The 21,982-nt window shown below is 38.4% G+C and overlaps 2 protein-coding genes across 7 annotated transcripts in view; one reads left to right on the forward strand and one right to left on the reverse strand.

Moving 5' to 3' along the window:
• BMP2K (BMP2 inducible kinase) overlaps positions 1-5,732 on the forward strand; it is a 119,432-nt gene extending 113,700 nt beyond the window's left edge. For both annotated transcript variants that reach the window (XM_010983316.3, XM_064485663.1), the window contains one exon: positions 1-5,732. In XM_010983316.3, the coding sequence (XP_010981618.3) occupies positions 1-1,403 (1,403 nt within the window). In that variant the 3' untranslated portion in view covers positions 1,404-5,732.
• The window catches only part of PAQR3 (progestin and adipoQ receptor family member 3), a 27,369-nt gene continuing 6,683 nt past the window's right edge, over positions 1,297-21,982 (reverse strand). Inside the window, exons 3-7 of one of the 5 annotated variants that reach the window (XM_064485687.1) lie at positions 18,882-19,037; positions 15,884-16,081; positions 12,957-13,047; positions 7,136-7,255; positions 1,297-1,433 (exon numbers count right to left, since the gene is read on the reverse strand). In XM_064485687.1, the coding sequence (XP_064341757.1) occupies positions 7,161-7,255; positions 12,957-13,047; positions 15,884-16,081; positions 18,882-19,037 (540 nt within the window). In that variant the 3' untranslated portion in view covers positions 1,297-1,433; positions 7,136-7,160. Of the gene's footprint in view, positions 1,434-7,134; positions 7,256-7,309; positions 10,073-12,956; positions 13,048-15,883; positions 16,082-18,881; positions 19,038-21,982 lie in introns of those variants that run through there. The other 4 variants (XM_064485673.1, XM_064485681.1, XM_064485698.1 and 1 more) reach the window with 4 other exon arrangements.

Below are 21,982 nucleotides of genomic sequence, written 5' to 3' on the forward strand. Positions count from 1 at the left end.
GTTCTCCTGAAAAGAAAATTGAACATTCATCCATGAATCAGGAAAACAGCACTGCAAATGCTATCAAGAATAGAAAAGCAAGCCCAGTATCTAAAGACCACCGGACTGGAAAGAAAACCTCAGATAATTTGTCAGTACACGGTCAGGTGCCAAAGGCGAATGATGAATCTGAAAGTGATTTTGAATCAGACCCCCCTTCTCCTAAGAGCAGTGAAGAGGAGGAGCAAGATGATGAAGAAGTTCTCCAGGGGGAACAAGGAGATTTTAATGATGATGATACTGAACCGGAAAATCTGGGTCACAGGCCTCTCCTCATGGATTCAGAAGATGAGGAGGAGGAAGAGAAGCACAGCTCGGATTCTGATTACGAGCAGGCCAAAGCCAAGTACAGCGACTTGAGCCCTCGCTACAGAGACGGGTCTGGCAGCAGCCCGCTCCCAGATCCTGGTGTAACACTCCTCGCGCCAGCCCAGTTCCCCTCGGATGCTAGAGCCGAGGCTCCCAAGCCCGAGTTTGATGTATTTGGCGCCGTCCCCTTCTTTGCAGCACGTGCGCAACAGCCCCAACAGGGCGGCCAGGGGAAGGACCTCTCCCCTGGGCCCCGGCTTCCCGCGGGGGGACTCGAGCCGGAGGAGTTTGATGTCTTCACCAAGGCGCCCTTCAGCAGGAAGGTGACCGTCCCCGACGGCCGCGCTGTCCCCGCCTGTCCCCAGAGTGTCGATATCTTTGGCTCGACTCCATTCCAGCCCTTCTCCACGGCCACGAGCAGAAGCGACAGCCACGAGGACCTTTTCGGGCTGGTGCCCTTTGAGGAAATAACTGGGAGTCAGCAGCCAAAAGTCAAACAGCGGAGTTTACAGAAACTCTCCTCCCGCCAGAGGCGCACGAAGCCGGAGGTGGCCAAGAGCAACGGGAAGCGGCATCACGGCACCCCTACGGGCGCCAAGAAGCCGGCCAAGCCGGCCTACCGCACCCCGGAGAGGGCCCGCCGGCACCGCCGGGTGGGCCGCCGGGACTCCCAGAGCAGCAACGAGTTCCTGACCATCTCGGACTCCAAGGAGAACATCAGCGTCGCTCTGACGGATGGCAAGGACAGAGGGCACGGCCTGCAGCCCGAGGAGAGTCTGCTGGACCCCTTCGGGGCCAAGCCCTTCCACCCCCCAGACCTGCCATGGCACCCCCCTCACCAGGGCCGGAGCGACAACCCCGTCCTGCCCGGGCGGCCCAGGCCGAATTCACTGCATGGGGCCTTCCACGGGGCCGAGGCATTGAAAATGGATGATTTTGGGGCCGTGCCCTTCACAGAACTCGTGGTGCAGAGCATCCCTCCACATCAGTCCCAACAGCCCCAGCCAGTTGAACTGGACCCGTTCGGTGCTGCTCCGTTTCCTTCTAAACAGTAGAGACTTCCGGCAGACTCTTGGTATTAACTCCTGTTTCCAAAAAAAGAGTAGGCATAGTTTTATGAATTTGAAAGAAAATTTATTTGTATAGCTCTTTATATCATCCATTCTTATAGATCAATCAGAATAGGTGATTTTTAAATAAACCAAATAGAAAAAGGAAGGGTCTGCACAGGGTCGCGACTCCATGTCCCTCCCACGCAGGAGCAAAGGGAGCGAAATGGCAAAGCCTAACCCAGGGTTTCAGCTACTGACGGGACAGCACGGAAATCCGGGGAAAGCATGGCCCCTTTCCAGTCGGGCAGCCCCTGAAAGGCTGGGACTGGACGGCTGTGACATTCTTTTTCTAACTGAGTGTCACATTTGTGTGCATGTCCCAGGCTCATTCCAGAATCCAGCATTTAAAACCAAGGTTATTTGTACATATACAAGCTGCATTTGTGGACTTTTTTTTTTTAAGGTCTCTTCTAATTTCCACATGGTAAAACAAGCAAAACAAAAATCAAGTTCTCATGAAGAATGAGAAAATTATAATCTGGAGAATGCAGTCCTTACACCTTTCTCTACAAAGCAGAGCCAGAAGTCACTGACTGTTGTGCCTAAAACTGTTTCATTAAAAAAAAAAAAAGTGCCATTAATACGGAATATCTATGTGGAAGCCTAGAAAATAAATATAAATATCTGACCGGTGGAAAAACATAAAAGAAAAAAAAAAAACAAGAGAAAAAAACACTCAGTACTTAAGGAACACTTTATGTTCTGTTTTTTGAATAATGGCTTCTTGCTCAAAACTTTATCATGTCCCTAAGAAAGCAGATTATTGGAAAAACTGGGAGTGAGGACAAGGGTTATATAGAAATTTTCTTTTAGGAGAAAATATGTAGCTGAAACCCTGAGTTTGTGAGACGTTTACAGTGTAAAATCATGTTGCATTTACTAATGTACTTTATTAAATTACCACCTTCACCAACTAGTCCCCAAGTCATGAGCAGCAATTTTTTAGTTCGGTCTGGAGGGTGGAGTAGTTTTAATAAAGTGCACAGAACAGTGGAACCCACAAAGCCTTACTGGCGGGACTCGCACATCCTGCTGCAAGTACCTCTGCACTAACACGAGATCTCAGAGTGGCCGTAGGTGGCAGGTGATGAGCGACTAGCATCTGAACTCTGCTAGTTAGTTGATTGTCTTTAGCGAAAAGAACCCAGCTACCAAATTGCCTTTTTTTTACATCACAAATCCTAATTAGAAACTTGAGATTTTATAGAAATTGTTTAATAAGATAGAAATGACATATATGAATTAATGTGAATATGGTATCTGTGCTTCCTGTGTCTCCATTTTAAGTTATAATTTACTGTCCTTCCTTATCAAATTAACGTTTAGAAGTTACTAGAACCCTTAAAGCTATTTACAAAAAGGAGTGGAAACTATTATCAACTGGCATTCTCTTTGATTGCTCTATTTTAAATTAACTCTCTTTGAGCCCAATTAAAATGTATTTTATGCGTAACCTTATTAGACTCTCTTAATTATAATGCCCCAGTTGGGATGAGTTATTTGCCTGTTTCCACACACAGATCTACACTTGGAAAGCAGCAAAGTATATGTAACTAAACTGTATCTTTTTTTTTTATCACTTCTCTTTTCTCTTTTATGTTTTAAATCAGATACACATTTGTAGACAACCGGGAAGCAATATGTGAATCACAGCGTAGCAGAGGCAGACCAGGCATGTCATTACTGCGTAAAGTTGTACTTTTCGAGCCCGACTGCACCAGTTACTTGTCCTTGTGCCAAAGGCAAATCTTATGTTTGCACCTTTTTTTTTTCTGATTCTCAGGTCGATTAATCCTGCTAATGCAAATGCTCAAGTAGATCTTTAAAACTTTACAAAGTAGATTCAAGTGATAACTTTCTTTTAAAAGTGAAGTTGATGATTACACATAGTAAATTCATGAACTACAGTAGGTTTGTATCAAACAATTTTTTAAAAGCAAAAATCCGTTGGTTAACGTATACCCAGTATGATTCTTTGACTATTTTAGTCCTTAGCCTTGGTCTCTGCTAGACCTCATGAGTTTCATAATTTAGAAGGGGTCTCTTTGGGATGTAAACACGAAACACCTAAAGTCCATCTGATACCAAGGCCTTGCTTACACTTGTTTCTCAATACACTGAATAATTTTAAATGATGTAGACACTGATAGACACTTTGGCTTATAATGCTGGATAAATTCTAAGGAAACACTCTGACATAGCTTAAAATCTTTACGTTCTTAAGTTTATTATATCACACCCCAGTGACTTTCCTTTTGAGATTATAGCTCAGAGAAAACATTTAGGACTTAGTAGGGGATCCAATGGGATAGAAATGGGGAGATTCCTTTGTGTTGAAGTAGAGGCATTTTCCCAAGGAGTAGAGAATTAGGGTTGCTTTTCATTCCCCATCATGTTCTCTCCTACTTCTGTTAGGATGGAGGTCACTCCACAGCTGATGCCCAGGTAATCCCCTTATGAGAATTATGAGAATAAAGCTCCGAAGTCATATGAAGGAGCTTAATATGTACTTGCACACAGCCCTCAGTAAAGGTTTGGCTCTATTTTGGGGTGGTCCAATTCTTGTTCAAGGAAGGAAAGTTGAAAAGAAATTATGTTCCTATTAATCAGGTGTCCTCTGAGCTTCTTTAGCATGTAAAGTAGTCAAAACTCTAAACCTGCAATACTTGAACATCACTAAGGGAAGTAAAGTATTATGAAGCTAGCAAAAGTCTGAGGCCAAAGTTATTTCTGTCCTAACAGCTTTAAGAATGCCTGTTGATTTTTAAATCATCTTTTAAAAAGTGGACCACTTGCTTAATTATTTTAATATTATCACTTCAGCAAAATGTTAGTGTTAAAAGATCAGCTTCTATGGCATTGAGGAATGTATGTGCTAACACACAAAAGTTGCTTGGTATGTGTATTAGGTGGAGGAGGAAAGGTGGTAGGCTGGATGAAGGTTTAACTAACTAGAATATTTATTGAGAAGTATCCATTGGGAAAGAGTGTAATTCTTCCACTGACACACCTCACCCCTCCCTGTGTGTGTGTCCCCGGGCACAGTTATGACATTATTTGGAACTGTAGATAGACACAGCTTTTGATCCTACCCTGATTATTGCCTGACAGCGACAGACTGTTTTGTCCTCGTCTTGCTGGTGGGAAATACTGAGGTGGAGCCCACTCCTCCAGGCTGGCGAGCAGCAGGCGGAGTCGTTTCCCTGCTCTTCAGCTTATTCTCTGCTTGGTTTATTTTAGGATTTGGTACTTCATGTCAGCATTGCTAGAAGGTACACGTGTATTATCACTGGGTCTGAGGATTTGGGGTACATTTGTTTTAATATGTAGAATGTGCAGTAAGCTTTTTCTTGTCCTTTGTCTTTTTTTTTTTTTAGCACAATTACTTATCATTTTAGGTCCAATATTGAGCTGACAGATCTACTGTGAGAATGAGATGACATATCTACTGTGAGAATAACGTGATAGTTTATTTGAAAACTTATACACAGTGGTGTTTATATATTAAGGTAAATGTATAAACACGCATGCATGCACACAGCACATCTCTCTACCGTGGAATTAATGTGAATTTTTAAATTTTAAATGGAATTGCAACCACAATCATTACTAAAAGAACATTCACTCCTAGTGAGGGTTGACAAAAGCCACTAAAAGAATAAGGTAGGCAGATGAAAATGCAAAGGGCCACCATTTGGGGTTATTTTTATTTAAAAATTTATTGTGCTACTTTTGAAAGAGAATTGTTTTTATTACTACGTTCTTTTTGTGATTGAAAAGTCATTGAATAGTAAGCAGTCTAGTAACAGTAAGCTACTTTTTAATTGCTGGCAAACAGCTTTAAGTGCACTTTCTTTGATTACACTTCCATTTTTTGTTAAACTTGAATTTTCTGAAGCCTTTTATGTACCACTAAGCAAATAACTTTAACTTTTAATAAACCTGATTTACATCTTTATTATATTTCTAATTGTTAAAAACATACTTTCTAAAGCTAATTTCAATCCTCAGATATAGCTGTTAGGAAACTGTTATGACATAGAACCAGTTTTTGTTTTTTTTTTGTCCTATATCTAATTAAGCACTAACTGATTTTACTAGTATGTTGCCTTTACATTGCTTATTCTTATTGACTGAATTCTGTCCCTCATTCACTTTGTTTTGTTTGAAATTTAAAGTTATTTTCTTACTGTATTTATCATACCTACTGTTTTTAATAGTCTGCTTCCTTTAAATGCAATAAATCCCAAATGGATTGCATATTCTTTATAATCGTTGACTTCTGGAGTCTCATTATTTGTCTTCTTATTAAAATTTTTGGCTGTAAACTTCTAGTCAGTTCTTCCTTTTGTACCACAAACATTAAGCACCTATTATGTAGAGCTAACAGAACAGAAAAATGAAGTGGATTAGATCTCTAAGGAGCTCAGTCTTGGGTTTAAGGACGGAAACACATTTCGACTCAGTATTTGTTCAGCAAAAACAACAGCACAACTTGCTCAGGCACTACAATTACTGATACGTACAATGATGAAGGTAGGGCAAAAACATGACTTTGAAGTAGTTTTTGAATGTTTGGCATAGTGTTTACATTATACGTAATTTATTTTTTTACACTTTTGAAACTGGTAACATATTTAACTTGAAAACTGGTTAAGCAATGTATTGCAATCCTTGATTATATCAGAAAGGAGGCTTTGGTATGTTAAAGAGAAAACCTATTTACTGCATTTGGTATCAAGATTGCAATATTATGTTATGTATTATTTCACAAACCGGAGTTGAAGCTTGGTGGCTTGTGGCAAGATTCAGTTTATTTGCTGTGAATGAACTTTTTTTTTCAGAAGGAGTAACATTTATCAAAAATTATGTGGAAAAATAAGGGCTTTCTTTTTAATAAACGGTACAAAGGAGCAAAATATCACGAATGAGAAAAGCTCCATAAAAAGAGAAGAGTGTGGCATATACCACTGTTCAAACTCAGTTACAGTTACCTTCTTTAGAGAAGAAGCTATGCTGCAGTGGCAGCCGTTTATTTTGAATAGCGAATCCCTTTTAAAATAAGCCCCGCCCTAGCGTCATAGGTAAGATGTAGTTAATATTCTCTTACTGAAGGCACGAGCTTCTGAGGTTTTATATGTTGCACATTTAAAGATAGTTCACTTTTGCTCCAGATTGTGGGCACTACTGATTTACATGTATGTTCCGTAGTGTTTCTGATCCCAGGTTTAGAGAGCAAGACTAGAACCTTGGTGGCTAACATCCCCGCCCGCTCAGGACGGAACAGTAACTGTTCACAAGAGACCCCCACCGTGACTACGTCTCCCTTGCGAACGTGTTTTCTCAAAGGTAGGTTCGGTTTTGGATCACTTTCACTCTCCTATTCAGGAAGTCTGGTGCAGAATTTCAGGGGACGTTGGTACACAGCAGCATCTGAACCTCTCTTCAGTATAGGCACGAATACTGTGATAATCCACGTGAAAGACACGCCTGCCCCTCCCGTAACAGCTGAGCTGATTTTTCACTGCACGCACTTCGGCAGGGGTGAAGTTACCCAGAATGATGATTACAAGTGAATACCGACCTACTCAGCTCAGCACGTGGCAGGAACCCAGAAGTGTGGGCTTTGCCCCTTGATGTTTAATGCAGGGCAAAGGATATCTCTAGGTAGGTACCTGCCAAATGGAGAGTTGTACAGCTTTATGCCAGGCAATCACAATCTTCAAATCGGTTATTCTGTCCAGGTGGGATGCCATAAGAAGTGACACATATTCCCTGAATCTTCATTCCTGATTCTAAAATATGATTTTGAAGCTGTTATATTATAAAGAATGACAAGCAGCACTTAATATATTTAGTAAACCCGGTTTATTTACATAATACATATTTTGCCATGCAGCTTACTGAATGCACTCTGTAGTAACAAAAAAGACAAGCACTATCTTGCTATTTGAAAATGGTTTTATATAGAAAGATAATTCTCTTTAATGAGTTAACTACAAACTTATAAATCACTATAGACAATTTAAAACAGCCATGGATAATTTTAAAATGTCCTTGTAAAGTCTGTAGGTAAAGAGCTTTTATAGTTTACACATTGGTAAAATTAAAACCAGTCTTTTTTAGTACTGCAGCTGAATAGTGTACTTTTAATCTTATTTTAATACATCTATAATAAAGACAAATAACTTAAATATACATTATTATAAGGCTCAGATTCATAGGCAATTTTTAAATAGTTATTCTTTAATGTTAACAATGCCTTAAAAATTTTCCCAGTAGTGATGTGCACACAGTAGGTGGTCAATAAATGCTGATACACATAAGTGTTTATAGCTGGCAGCAACCCACATTCATTCACTCCCTGCTTAATAATAAGTACATCATAGTAAAGATAAAAATGAGAGAGCTTTCTTACAATATTTAATATTTTCATAAAAAGACAAAATGTTTACATGGTATAATTTAATTCTCTCTACAGTAAGACCTGTATGCTTTTTAAATTCAAAAAAGTCTTAAAGTATGGTCTTTTATCTATTAAGTCAGATGGCAAGTATGAAATACTTCATACACTACAATAAAAAATAGACTAACAATTAAAAGAACATGAAAATGAAGGTTCAATATGTTTTGATTTTGAGAAGATATATAATAAAAATGGTGCCAGGCCTAAAATAACTAGATGTCTCCTTCACTTTTAAATTAATTATAACTACTCAGGTGTATTTTGTTTGGCCAAAATGACAAAATTTCTGTTTAAAAGCAATAATATTATATATGCCAATAAGTTATGTTTTAGGGAAAATATATCCTAGTATCATTTCACCAAAACCTTCCCTCACTTAGAATATGAATCAAATTTCTGGCCTTATAAGGTAAAAAAGCCATTTTCAAAGTGGTGTCCCATCATAATAATGGGTGCAATATGGTGCGCCCTTAGCCTCCTAGGGGGGTGTTCTCCTTGCTGAAATACTAGTGTGGGGAACTTATACTCCAAAAACACTACACTGAAAAGAAATACAGAATTTTACAGATGCATAAACTGAGGCACATTAAAGAAACATTCTAAATACCAGATGTACAAATGGCATTTGGGGAGTAAGCTTCACCATCGGTCACACCTCCTGATTTTCACAACTTCCACTGGTCTGAAGATATACCAGTATTTAGAGCAGCTCATGTCAACCCATTAAGAAACTTGGGTAATATTTTATATTCCAGTAAACGACATGTTTTTATGAATGGCTGCTTTAAAGGATTTAACTTACACAAATGAAAAGACCAGAGAATAGGAGCACTATGTTGTATGATAGGGCAGAGGGATCTATTTTTCAAGTATATACAATAAAGAGCAAATTTAAAGTCTCAGGCCCAAATACTAGATAGTATATATCAATTCTGTGAGTTATTAGTACAATAACACATGCATAAGCAGAGACAGACTGGAGCACAGGTGAATAATCATGTCATCAAATGGGGCGTCTACATGACTTTGTTCTAAGGCTTAAGGTTCATTCTGGGGTCGAGACTGAGCCCTCTGGATTCTATGGCCTTGAAAGTAGCACCCATGTGGCTGGGAACCCCCATCATCAGGACATTTAAGACTGCGAACTCAGAGAGGTGAAAACTCTTCTGCCACAGGAATTTTGGAACCCCAAATCTGCCATCCACTGGCAAGAGTTCAATTATTATATGGAATTAAATAATATTACTTGAAATTGAGAAGCTTAAATGGCTAATAACTTGGTTATTAGACCACAGAATTTGTCACCTGGTCACGTAAGCAGTTTTTAATATGATTTTTACCTGATGGGAAATGACAATGCAAGTTCTCTTCCTCTTCTCATGCCTCTCTCAACTTAAAGGAGAAGAGATCTGAAGTTTTTGTTCTAGCAAACTGAAAAATCCAATGTCCCTAGGGAGAGGAGAACCTACAGCTGAAGGAAATGATATCTTAAGTGCCGGATTCTCACAAACCATCAATTTAAAGGCTAGTGATTACTCAAAATCACATCAGCTTGTGCTAAGCACAGGCTGTTGCAACCCTTGCCTTGATTAGGCACTTAAACTTGATCGTCGACTGTAAATACCTACTATTACAGCAATCACACAGGATGGCTCCATTTTTTAATGGAGGTGAGCCCTTCCTAAGGAAATTAAGCTGGTGTTCAGTAAAATGAGTACTACTTCTACACTGGCTTCACATCCATTGTTATTCAGATGTTTCTTACGAATGCCAACTACTTTTCACTTTCTGTACAAGCAGCGAATTAGTAGTTTTAAGGGCCCATGAAGCAGTGACTATTACAGATCCCCAAGTACATTTTCCCATTTTTAGAAAGTATTACTCATGATATATTAAACCAGAGGGAAGAGGAAAAACCAGTGGGAATCTTAGAAATAGTGGGGCATACAACTCCCCGTTATATATTGCTTACAAGTGAATACATCAGGCGGCCATACCTGAGTTCACAAATGTGAAACATAGTCAGGACAGGGCTCGCTATGTCTGTACTGCATGACGTACACTGTGGACTGGTGCCACCAATATAACATCACTACTGCAAGGATGTGCCATATTTGGTGGCTTGACCCGAGGTAGTTTAGTTGTCCTGGAAGGGAAGGTAGAGAAGAATATTGGTTGTAATATTTTGATATTAAAATAAAAATATATTACCATCTGTGGCTTTGGAAATATGTCTCAGCAGCAAAGAGACTTTGGCCATCTCAGAGCACCTGGAGACTGACTGGAGATTAATTCAGACCCAAATGTTTTATAAAGAAAAGATTATATTTGAGTCTGGCTTTAAGGTTTTACTCATAAAGTATCCTGGTGAATTTCTGAAATATTATTCCAAATGTCTTTTCAAAATCAAGATTGGGTTAATTTCAGGAATTTGACCTTTTGTCTCCCACGTCTCAACTTATATACCTGGTGAAGAAAAGACATCACATGAGAGAAACAAAGGAAATTAGTGCTGTAAAGTTGGTCAGGTATGAAGCAGATATACTGCTGTGTTTGGGTGTAAGTCTGCTGAAAGCACTTTGTATTTTAAGCAGGTGTGTAGAGAGAAAGCTCAAACCCAAATCTTGTGATATCAGACTAATGGAATAATTGGCAAACTGTAATTAGTAATGGGTTAATTAGCTAAGTCTGATTAATTCATATACAACTTAGGATAACTACTGAATTTCTCTATGTGGTTAAAGTTTAAATTCCAAGGAGAGTAAATAACTAACATGGGGAGCGTCTTGAAAAACGACAAAGTAAATAAATAACAAAATACAGAGCTATAGAAATTTAATTGTAAATAACTTTTTCTTACTCATGGTGCTTCTACATTATGTAATGTAAATATTCTCTAACCATCACTGTCTTTTCTTGCCAAGAATAATAATCAGTACAGTATGGAGATTTTTAAGTCAATAGAATCCTTTCTGTGTAGGTTCTTACAATTTTTTTGGTGCCATGGGACCCTCTGCCAGCCTAGTGAAGCTCACAGACTCATTTTTAAAAGCATACAATACTGAGGATTATAAAGAAAACTGATTAATTGTAATAACAAGTATTACAGAGCCAATAAATTCTGTCCATGGACATTTTGGGGATCCTTGAACCCATCAAACACCATTGTGATGTTAAATATTTTTAAAAATTTAACCTGAGATGAAGTTGAAGTTTTTTGATTTCACAGTATTCGTCCACCATCCCACCACCACTACACATGTTTCTCTTTAGGACCAGGTAATAAATGAGGACTGATCAGACAAGGTTTCTAAGCCATTCATTCATGAACATCTGAGATTTCAATTTATGGTCTCTGTATCTCCATTGCTTAAATGTACCTATACTTCCACACATTCAGCTACATGGAGCACATTTTATATCAAGTTCACCTTGAGAAAAGTTAAGTTACATAACATTTGACCTTTTATAGGTGTCCTATATTAGACAACTGGGAAGTTTTGATCTGAATTTAAGGCCTAAAAACACTACGGCCATAACTGCGTAATGCAGAGAACTTCAATTGCTTAATTTTCTACATGTACATGTATCTATGAAGAAGACATTAATAGTTAATAAAGTGATACAAAAATGTATTTTACCAGAACTGTTTTCTGAGGGAAATTCTGACCCTGCTTGGAGGATGGGTGGTCTTCAATTCAGGGACATGTCCTAGTTATGTTCCTGAATCCTGATGTTTACACTCAGGTTCTTCTTTGTATTTCATTCTTATTTAAAACTCGGTGGTGAAAAATCAAGTGCACAGAGGAATGCCCGTGGTCTACTCATTCTCTAGTAAGGCTTTCTCATCCTTTCTTCCTCCCCAACACACGTGACGAGTGCCGTAACCCTCTCTTCGACTCACTGTAGGAGATTCTTACCCCAGGAGGAAGGGGGGACAATTGCAATTTTTATTTAAACTGCTCCCCTACTTCTGGCCCGAAACTGAAAGACCACTGCTCTATGTCTTGCGTTATTCTGGACTCGAGCCAAAGCTCACCTGGACTTCCGTCACTCTGTCCCTTACTAAGCCATGTGTTTCACTTACGAATCTGGGGCTAAGGGGTATCATGGTAACAACTGCTAAGATTTACAGAGTGCTCACCACTTGTGAGGAAGTCAATGTTTCATGCACCTTTTCTCATCTAATCCTCACAATAACCCCTTGAGAGAAAAGGAGTATCACATGTGTCAGATGAGGCGACTGGGCCGAGAAGTCTTATGTAACTTGTTTAGCCCATGCAGCTGGTAGGCGGCTGCAGGGGACTGGAACCCAAGCCGTCTGGCTCCAGGGCTGAAGCTCCTAACGGAGCAGATACATGTTTTGGAGAACATTATTCACTCTACCCAGTGCCCTCTTAGTTTTTTTCCATCAGAAGATTTCTTTTTTCCCCTCTGGACTGAAGAAGAAAGGAAATCTGTCCTTAAGTTACTCGCTTGTGTTTATCTGGGTGACATGAGGACCCTTAACTTACATTATTTTCCTCTTAGCACTGGGTGCCAGGAAGCTGAAAGCCAGATTGGTGAGCTCTATTTCACAGAAACTTGGGACAGATACAGTGTGAGGTGATCCTAAACCTGGCTCTTTTTCAATATCCTCTTACTTTCCTTGGCTCTTGTTTATTTTATGGGTCTCTGCATATATAAATTAATTTTATGCAAAAGTTGGTATACAAGGAAGTAAATGGTAATTGCTAACCAATATTCCATAAAAAAGCCATGGCTGGGAGTCAGGAGACTCCCAGCTTTGTCACAAGTTCATAATCATGAAATGGTGGGAACCTAATCTATTGGACTCATACTGTGGCAGTGAAAGAAAAAGTTTGTGAAAGCCATTTGAAAGTTAAAAGTTTTAGACAACATTTAAGAGTAGAAGAGCCATTCTATAATCAATAATATTGAAAAAATAAATAAGTTTTGATGCTCTGAAGCATATACCTCCACCATATATTCAGAATAAAGTTCAGAATCACTAAAAAAGAGACACCTACCTGGAAAGTACCTTTCTGGAACTTTGGAAATGTAGAATAGGAAAGCAAGAAGAGCAATCACATACATCACAATCACACGCGGTGCGAAGTCCTGAAAAGCAAAACGTATTTTTTCACCGATCTCCCTACTGTGAATTCCCAGTTCATTACAAACCTAATCACTTCATCAAATTAAAATTAGAATTCATAGGTGGGATTTAAGTCTTAAATCTGAATTGCTTTTGTAGATAGTCTCTAATGATAGAAACCTTGCGGTCAAGACCGCAGGGAGCAGTGCACCATCGTGGGGTGGAGAGAGTGCCCTAGAGGTCAGGGCACTAGAGCAGCTGTAGCTTCAGCATGTGGAGCTCGGAGGGGCACCCAGTGCCACCTACAACACAGGTGCAGGGATGGAAGACATAGGGGATGGACTTACCAGCTGAAGAAGCAAAGAGACTAAAGAAGAATTTATGGCTGGAGAGGACCCAAGAGGCTCAGCTCAACAATGACATCTGTTCCACCATCCCAAACAAATGGTTCTCTTAAACACTAACTATATGAAGCAGTCCATCTCACAGCAATCTTGGAAAGCTTTTACCTGCCCTAAGAAAATCAGCCAGCTGTGATTTATACACATTGTTCCTAATTCCGTTATAAATCTAATTTATAAGAAGCCATTTAATAGAGACAAATTACTTCTCTTCCCTCTACAAATATTTGAGAATTATATGGGTCCCTTGCCCCAAATCCTACATTCTCAGGCTAATTAACCTCAGATTTCTCAAAATTTCTAGAACACAACTCCACCCTACCTCCCAAGATTAGCTCTTTGGAACATCTTATCTTTGGTTAAGTGCCTCTCTATCTTCTTAAAATTAGAGCTTATTGGAGAACTTCTCTGAAAGTGTCCCTTTGCTTCTGCACTGGAATAACCTGTGATAATATTAGATTTCCATCTTAGAGGATCACTGTCTTCCTAAGACATATTCTATTTTAAGACTTCTGAATACAAAATTCCCCCCTTTCCCCTTAATTTCTCTAAAAATCTACTGGCTTTAAGGATCAGGTTCTCTTTTTTTGTCATTATAATCTTAAAAGGATGTGTTTATCTCATCCCCAAATTTCTTTCACTTCTATGTCAATAATTCATTTCTGGTTAGGATTAAATCTAGAGTGGCAGTTCCCCATTCTATTTTCTTACTTATTCTAAGGGCATCAAAACTGTCATAAAAATGATGTTTTCACAGGATCACCGAAGTTACTTTCTCCCAGTTTCCTAATCTTATGACAAAAGCATCACCCTTGTCCTCAAGTTGGCAATGCAGCCAGATCATGTCACTCAACTCACCATCCCAGTCTTTTCTTATATGCAAATGTTTTCTACCAAGTTGTTGCCAACTTGATGCAAGTAATATGTAAGCATACTATTAGTCCCTCCTTTCCTAAAAAAATATAGTTCATTTGAATAAAACCTGCCTTTAAATTCCAATATCCCAAAAGTCCCACTATAACAAGTGTATATGATTTCTGCTAGATTTCTTGGCATAATTACTTATGTTAAAAATTCTCAAGTTTACTCTCTACCACACACTTAGAGCATCATCATATGAATCTCTAAGAACTTAAGTCTTACTTCTAATCTCCTTTTCAAGAATGCTGAAGAATTCTCACTGAGGTTCTTCCTAATGTACTCCAACTGTCCCCCTGTAGTACCTCACCGTAATAGTGCTTCTTTCATTTCCCAATGTATTTCCCTTGCTAGGTGGAATATACTTACATGGCTTCAGCTACCAAGACAGTAAAAATTTTCAAATCACTATCACTGGTCTCAAACTCTGAGCTAAATTCAGACCCTATCTCCAGCTTTACATCCCGCAGGTAACTCAAACTCAACAGGTCCAAGAAGAAATCCTTCCCAATTCAATTCCTCCTCCTCCACAAACTAAACAAACGAATCAACTGCTCTTACTTTCACAGTTGTGTTATCCCTGGCATTATCCCTCACCCAGCTGACAAAGCTGGGAACTTGGGAGTCCTCCTCTACAGTAAGGACTTGGATATTTACATGCTAAGGGTTACAGACAGAATTAAGAATGGGTCATTTTACAGAGAACTACATCTCAGAAAGGGAGGGTATATAGCTCAGTGGTGGAGCATGGGCTTAGCATGCCCAAGGTTCTAGGTTCAATCCCCAGTACCTCTGTTAAAAACAAACAAACCTAAATCACCCCCCCACCACAAAAAGCTTAAAAAAAACCTAAGCTCTTCAAGTAAAAAGAAAAAGAAAAAGAAAAAAATACACACAAAACATGTTTAAAACGTGGAATCTATTAAAAAAAAACACAAATGAACTTATTTACAAAACAGACACAGACTCACAGACATAGCAAATAAACTTATGGTTATGGGGAGTGGGGAAAGGGGGTGGGAAGGGATATTTTCGGAGTTCAGGACTTGAGGATACTATTATGTATAAAATAATTAAACAACAAGTTTATACTGTATAGCACATGGAACTATATTCAATATCTTGCAGTAATCTATAATGAAAAAGAATATGAAAATGAATATATGAATGTATATGTATGAATAAAACATTATGCTGTACACCAGAAATTGACACATTATGAACCAACTATACCTCAACTAAAAAAATTTTTTGTAATGTAAAAACAGAAGTTAAAATAAATTTGATAAAATCTCAAAAAACAAAAGGATCATTTCACAGAGAAATACACCTCAGAAGAAAACAGCAGACTACTACTATTCATGCAAGGTGTGTTTGTTTATTTCTATGATGTGAAAATTATTGCATCATTCTGCAATTATAAATATGCTCTCAAATGACAGACCACCCACTTGGCCTTGATTACATTATTACTTTACCAAAGGGAATAAAATTGAAAAAGACCAAAAAATGGGAAAAATATTGACCACACTGAACCTACTTGTACAATAGGAGCACCGATTCCTCCATTGAGCCAAACCCAGTGAAGAGTAGGGATCACTCCATATCCGGAAACGGAGCAAAAGATGATGGAACGGAGCCTCTGCCACTGCTGTGTGAGGTAACTGGGATGAATCTGCGCGAAGAACACTGCCAGGATCATTGCAAGCACTGTGATCAAGTACACTTGACGCCAATACTGGAAGGAAAGGAAATCACATTTTAATCGTTACCAACAATAATGGGAAGGAAGAGAGTTATTTTTAATTTTGGCTTCTACATTACACACTCCAAGCTCTATTTATTTGGTATTTTCATTTCCAAACATGATTGCCTTCCTTCCTTACAACAATGTGTGTGGTATACAACCGTGAGGTTTCTTAGGATGATAGGCTAGATCCCAAAGCGAGCTGACAAAGAACACATCCATTCATACAAAACCATTTCCTAAGTACCTATGATATGCCAGGGGCAACTTAAGTCCTGTAGAAACAAAGATGACTATGACCTGGGCTCTCTCAGTGGGTAAGCTCATGAGCTATGAGAGAGGCAGACATATAAACAAATGATTATGATCTAATAGTAAGTGCTGTAACTGACTTATTAGAATAACTCTGACATCAGTGTTAAAAAATAGGGGGGGGAGGGTACAGCTCAAGTGTAGAGTGCATGCTTAGCATATACAGGGTCCTGGGTTCAATCCCCAGTACCTCCTCTAAAAACAATTAAGCAAACCTAACTACCTCCCCCACCGAAAAAAAAAAAAAAGGTGACAGGAAGCCAGGTAGACGATATCAGGATAATTGATTCAAGGAGAAAACAGGAGCTTGGACGCTTGTTGAACAAGGAAGACAGATGTGAGCACCAGATTCAAGACACATTTTTGAAATAAACTAAAGTCTTAATGGCTGACTGGATGTGTGAAAGGGCAGTAGAGGATGACTCAACTGTTTCTAGTGTGAGAAGCCACAAAGATGGCTTCTATCAATGCAGCAAACGGACAAAGATGATCTATGGGGGTGTGTTATGTGTGTGTGTGTGTTGGGGAGAGAATGGGAAAGCACAGAAGAATGTTCATTTAAAAATATACTAAGTTTGAAAGACTCACATAATATTTAAGTAAATGAGTGGTTGAAAAGCTGGCCTTGACTCTCAAAAGTTAGCATCACCTAGGGCAGAGTCCTTAACCTGGGCTATCAAGGACTTCTCTGGGACTATTACACTTCCTGAAATTCATATGTCAGATTGGTCAGTTTATGCCCCAAAGCACACTACCCAGGATAGAGGGTCCAGTTTTCAATCTCATTCTCAAATTAGCCTGTGTTCCTTAAAAGGTAAAGAGTCACTACAGTACCTGAATATCTGGAAATGATTAGATACCAGAGGGAAAAAAACCAATTTTTCCTTTAAATGATCATGGATTGTATTAGCTCTAACAGTTCTCTTTTTTTCTTTAATCTACTTTGGACTTGTAGTTTTTCTGAAAAGAGATTTACAAAAAGTGTCCCATTAGTCTCTCTGATTATCAGATATGTTTGGGAAGAGGTAAACAAAAAACAGGTTTCAGGGAAATATAGAACAAGATAAGCAAACAATTCAAATATTACATGACCGTACTCAACAAGTTCCTTTTTTTTTTTAAGATGTAAACAGTTTCATGCAAAATGAATAAGTTGTGAAAGGTAAGCAGATATAAATAGAGTTTATTACTAAAATCAAATCAATTTATAAGAAGGCTAATTGCATATATATTTAATTATATGCTTATCTTCCAAAGTAATCAGGCCTAAAAAGCAAATGGCTCATGTATAAGTGATTACAATTAATAATGTTCTTATGTTCAAACCAAATTTATGATTTTTTGCTTTGTGAGTTTTACGCTCCAACAGTGTGGACAGTTCTATTATTGTGTTGCAACAAACATCCTACATAAGAACTCCCAACAGTCAGAGGAATCCCGTGCTGCAGCCAGTCCTCCCGGGAAGTGAAGGCTAGGGATATGGCTTGGATCACCTGCTGCACAGGGAGGGCTCGGGCAGGACAGGCTCTAGTCCTGTTACTGGAAGTGACTAGAAGGTATACCACTCCTAGGAGAGCAGCACAATCTTGGCTCTGAAAGAGCGGGAACTAAAAGGATAAAAGGGGGAAAAAAAGGGGGTATGGTAGGAGAGCAGGAGAAAAAGGTAGGGTTGATGGGGACTTTCTGAACAGAAGGCCTGGAGATGTACTGAGCCCAAGGGAAGAGTCAGTTTGCCTTCTTGGCTGAGTCATGGGGTGATGAGGTAGTTTGGTTGGCCATCATATTTAGATCAGCTGCTGTATAACCTGATCACAGTATTCAAATGCTGCTTTGCACAAGGCCAAAAATGACTTTTGCAACTTTAGGGTCAGAAAACAGTTAATCTAGAACTCAGACAAATGTTTATTAAAGACACTCACCGGCCACTTGGTCTGTCTCTAGGCCTGCCTCCAAATATAAGACTAAGGAAAGGAAAATGTATTTTTTGTATAAAAATATGGATCAACACCCTCACGGATAAACCTTCCTTTTTTTTTTTTTTTTCTACCACTGAGAGAGGAGCAAAGGATAAGAGGGAAAAATGGAAAAAAGCAGCCAGCTTCATAACTTTATCAAGTGTTAACTTTAAGTCTATAAATATAAAAAGAAAAGATGTAATGCACACCTGAGGAACCATGTAGCTATACAGATTTAGTGGGGGAAATGTTACTAATTTAATATCACTAAGTTAAATATCAGAAAATAACTATATATACACATATGTATTTCTTTTCTACGGAAAATTAGTAAAATGAGTAAAACTCATAACAGATGTTAGAGATCATAGGGCCCTTTTGAAAAATGAGTTTATGCCTACCTAAGACTCTACCACTTCTTATACAAGTTAATTATGTGCTTATTCATAAGTTCAAAGGAACCATGGCAAGAAAACCCAAGACCTATATGAAAGATAGAATGTAAAATGTTCTAAGTTACTTACATTATTACAATAAAATGCATAAAATACTCCAGAGACATAACAGCCCAGTATTCCAATAGAAATTCCTGCATAATCTAATGCCATCCATCTTCGACAGGTTTTTTCTGATCGATGGCAGGAAAAAAGATGATAGCCCACAGAGCAAAGCATACAGACCTATGGAAGATAAAACAAATCTTACAAAAGTGAAACAAAAAAAATTAAAGTAACTCATGCATGATGTTCAGGGAAGTGGTTAGGTCAAGCCCAGGCTTTTCAGCCAAACAGACCTGGCCTTGGATCCTAACTTTGTGTCAGGCAAGTTATGCCATTTCCCTAAGCCTCAGTTTCCTCAACAGTAAAATCAGGATAAAAATCATAAAGAAAAAAGTCTAAAATGATAGCTATTTTATAATACAAAAAACTTAGATGAATAGCATAGTAGTAGGAAATCTACTGAGAATTATTTTGATTCATGAATGTTTCCTTTTTAAAACTACTTACTATAGAAGTAATACGTCTTTAAAAAAAAAATCAAAGAACATGGAAATGTATGATGTAAAAAAAAAGTCCCTCCTAGTCAATCTATTCCCCACTGAAAACATTTTTTATGTGTCCTTTCAGATACTTTCAATGAACATATCAAACATCTATGATACAGAAGTCTACACACATACATGAAAATATGATACATACTTTTTAAAATTAATCAAATGGAATCATACATTTTGTTCTGCTATTTACATTTTTCACTTAATTCAAGACTTAACATCTGTATGAGACTCATTGTATAGAGTTCATTTTTAAGTTAAAGTTAAACATGGCTTTGTTGTATTCAAGGAAAAATAATTATGACTTATGCTGACTTTAGATGTTGCCAAACTGAGAGCAAAGCTAATCTGATTCAATCAGCTGCCCTGAAGATTGATAAGGTTTCTATGGCTGAACTCCCTCTAGTCATTAAATACCTGCTGTGTGTCATGTGCTGGGGACACAAAGATGAAACCTCTACTCTCAAAGAGATTTTTCTGAAACAAGTGAACAAATGGTGATGTCGGAAGCCCCATAGGAAAAGTCACTGCAGAGCGCAGTTAGAAAATAGAGGAGGGAGGGGACGGGGTCTGTGGGTGCACATGTGTACTTAGAGGGATGGGAGTGGTGGGAGGAAAAGAGCTTCACACTGCACAGAAGGGGTGCCACCTGAGCTGGACTGAGGTTGACCTGGCATCCATCAAAGATATAAATAAAGGTGTGCACAGGTTTGCTGGAGGGCCCCCAGGAAAAGCAGCATATTGAAAAACAGAACCACTAAGGAATGTCATGTGGACTTCTTCATGATATGATTATGACAAGTCCTCAAACAAGGAGTTTTAGCTTCACTGTTATGGGCTATGTGTGCTACTACTGAAGAGGTTAAGTGCACCTTTCAAAAAGCTAAGGCGAGAGGGTACAGGAGTAGCCCTGGAAGCAATGCCTAGAGCCTACACTACACCAGGGACAGTGGGGAATGGGGAAAACGGGACAGGTAAATGGTCACCCAGCTATTCTACAGCTTGGCCTAGAAGAAACCCAATCAGTCCCCACGGCCTCAATATCAATATTCAAAACAAGCTTCCTAGCCACAATCTCATTTCTTCATCCACTATCTAAAATCCTTATTGGTCTGTGGCTTTGGTTATTAAGCTACAAATCAGAGTTTACAGACCCAATTACACATAACTCTAAGAAGCTTGGTTATTTGTTTTCTCTGATTATCTTTGAGATTAAACACAGTAAATCCAGAGAACATCAAGGTGTATGTTCTCATTACAGGGAAAGACCTCATTGTTACAATGTTGGGTGACACAAAATAGCAAGCAGAGATGACCACAGCAGATAAAGAGGTACATAGGAATGTAGGCAGGCAAGTGTGAGCCAGCTGTGCATACACAAACGTCTGGAGGGATTCTAATCCAAATGTCAAATGTGGAAGTGTAATTTCAAATGTCTTTCACTTTCTTCCAAATACTTTTTTTGCTTGAATTTCTATATAAGTATAGTAATAGTAAGAAACAACAATAAAACTAATTTCATTGTGAAAAGGAAAATAAAAGTGGAAAGTGAAAAACTAAGCTATCAAAAGTAAAATATTTAGTGTTCATAAAGAACATTTGAGCTTTAAAAAAGTTAACCTATGGAAACACAAAAGACTCCAAATAGCCAAAACAATCTTCAGAAAGAACAGGAATCATGCTCCTTAACCTCAGACTGTATTACAAAGCTATGGTAATCAAAATAGTATGGTACAGGCAGAAAACAGACACATAGATCAACGGAACAGAACAGAAAGTCTAGAAATAAACTCATGCACTTATGGTCAATTAATCTATGACAAAGGAGGCAAGAATGCACAATGGAGAAAAGACAGTCTCTTCAATAAGTGGTGCTGGGAAAACTGGGCAGTTACATGCAAAAGAATGAAATTAGAACATTCTCTAACACCACATACAAAAATAAACTCAAAATGGATTAAAGACCTAATTGTAAGACTGGATACTATAAAAGTCCTAGAGGAAAACACAGTGAGAACACTCTTTGACATGAATCACAGCAATATTATTTTGGATCCATCTCCTTAAACAAAGGAAACAAAAGTAAAAGTAAACAAATGTGACCTAATTAAACTTCAAAGTTTTTGCACAGCAAAAGAAAACAATAAAAAAAAAAATGAAAAGACGACCTACTGAATGGGAGAAGATATTTGCAAATGATATGACCGATAAGGGGTTGATATCTAACATACATAAACAGCTCACATAACTCAACATCAAAAAAATGAGCAAATCAATTAAAAAATGAGCAGAACTGAACAGACACTTTTCCAAAGAGGAAATGCAGATGGCCAACAGACACGTGAAAAGATGCTCAACATTGCCATTCATCAGGGAAACGAAAATCAAAATCACACTGAGCTGTCACCTCACACCTGTCAGAATGACTATCATCAAAAAAGAACACAAATAACAAGTATTGGCGAGGATGTGGAGAAAAGAGAACCTTCATACAGTGGTGGTGGGAATGTAAATTGGTGCAGTTACTATAGAAAACAGTATGGAGTTTCCTCAAAAAATTAAAAATAGAAC

The sequence above is a fragment of the Camelus dromedarius genome, chromosome 1, assembly GCF_036321535.1.
Source record: "Camelus dromedarius isolate mCamDro1 chromosome 1, mCamDro1.pat, whole genome shotgun sequence".
Classification (NCBI taxonomy): domain Eukaryota; kingdom Metazoa; phylum Chordata; class Mammalia; order Artiodactyla; family Camelidae; genus Camelus; species Camelus dromedarius.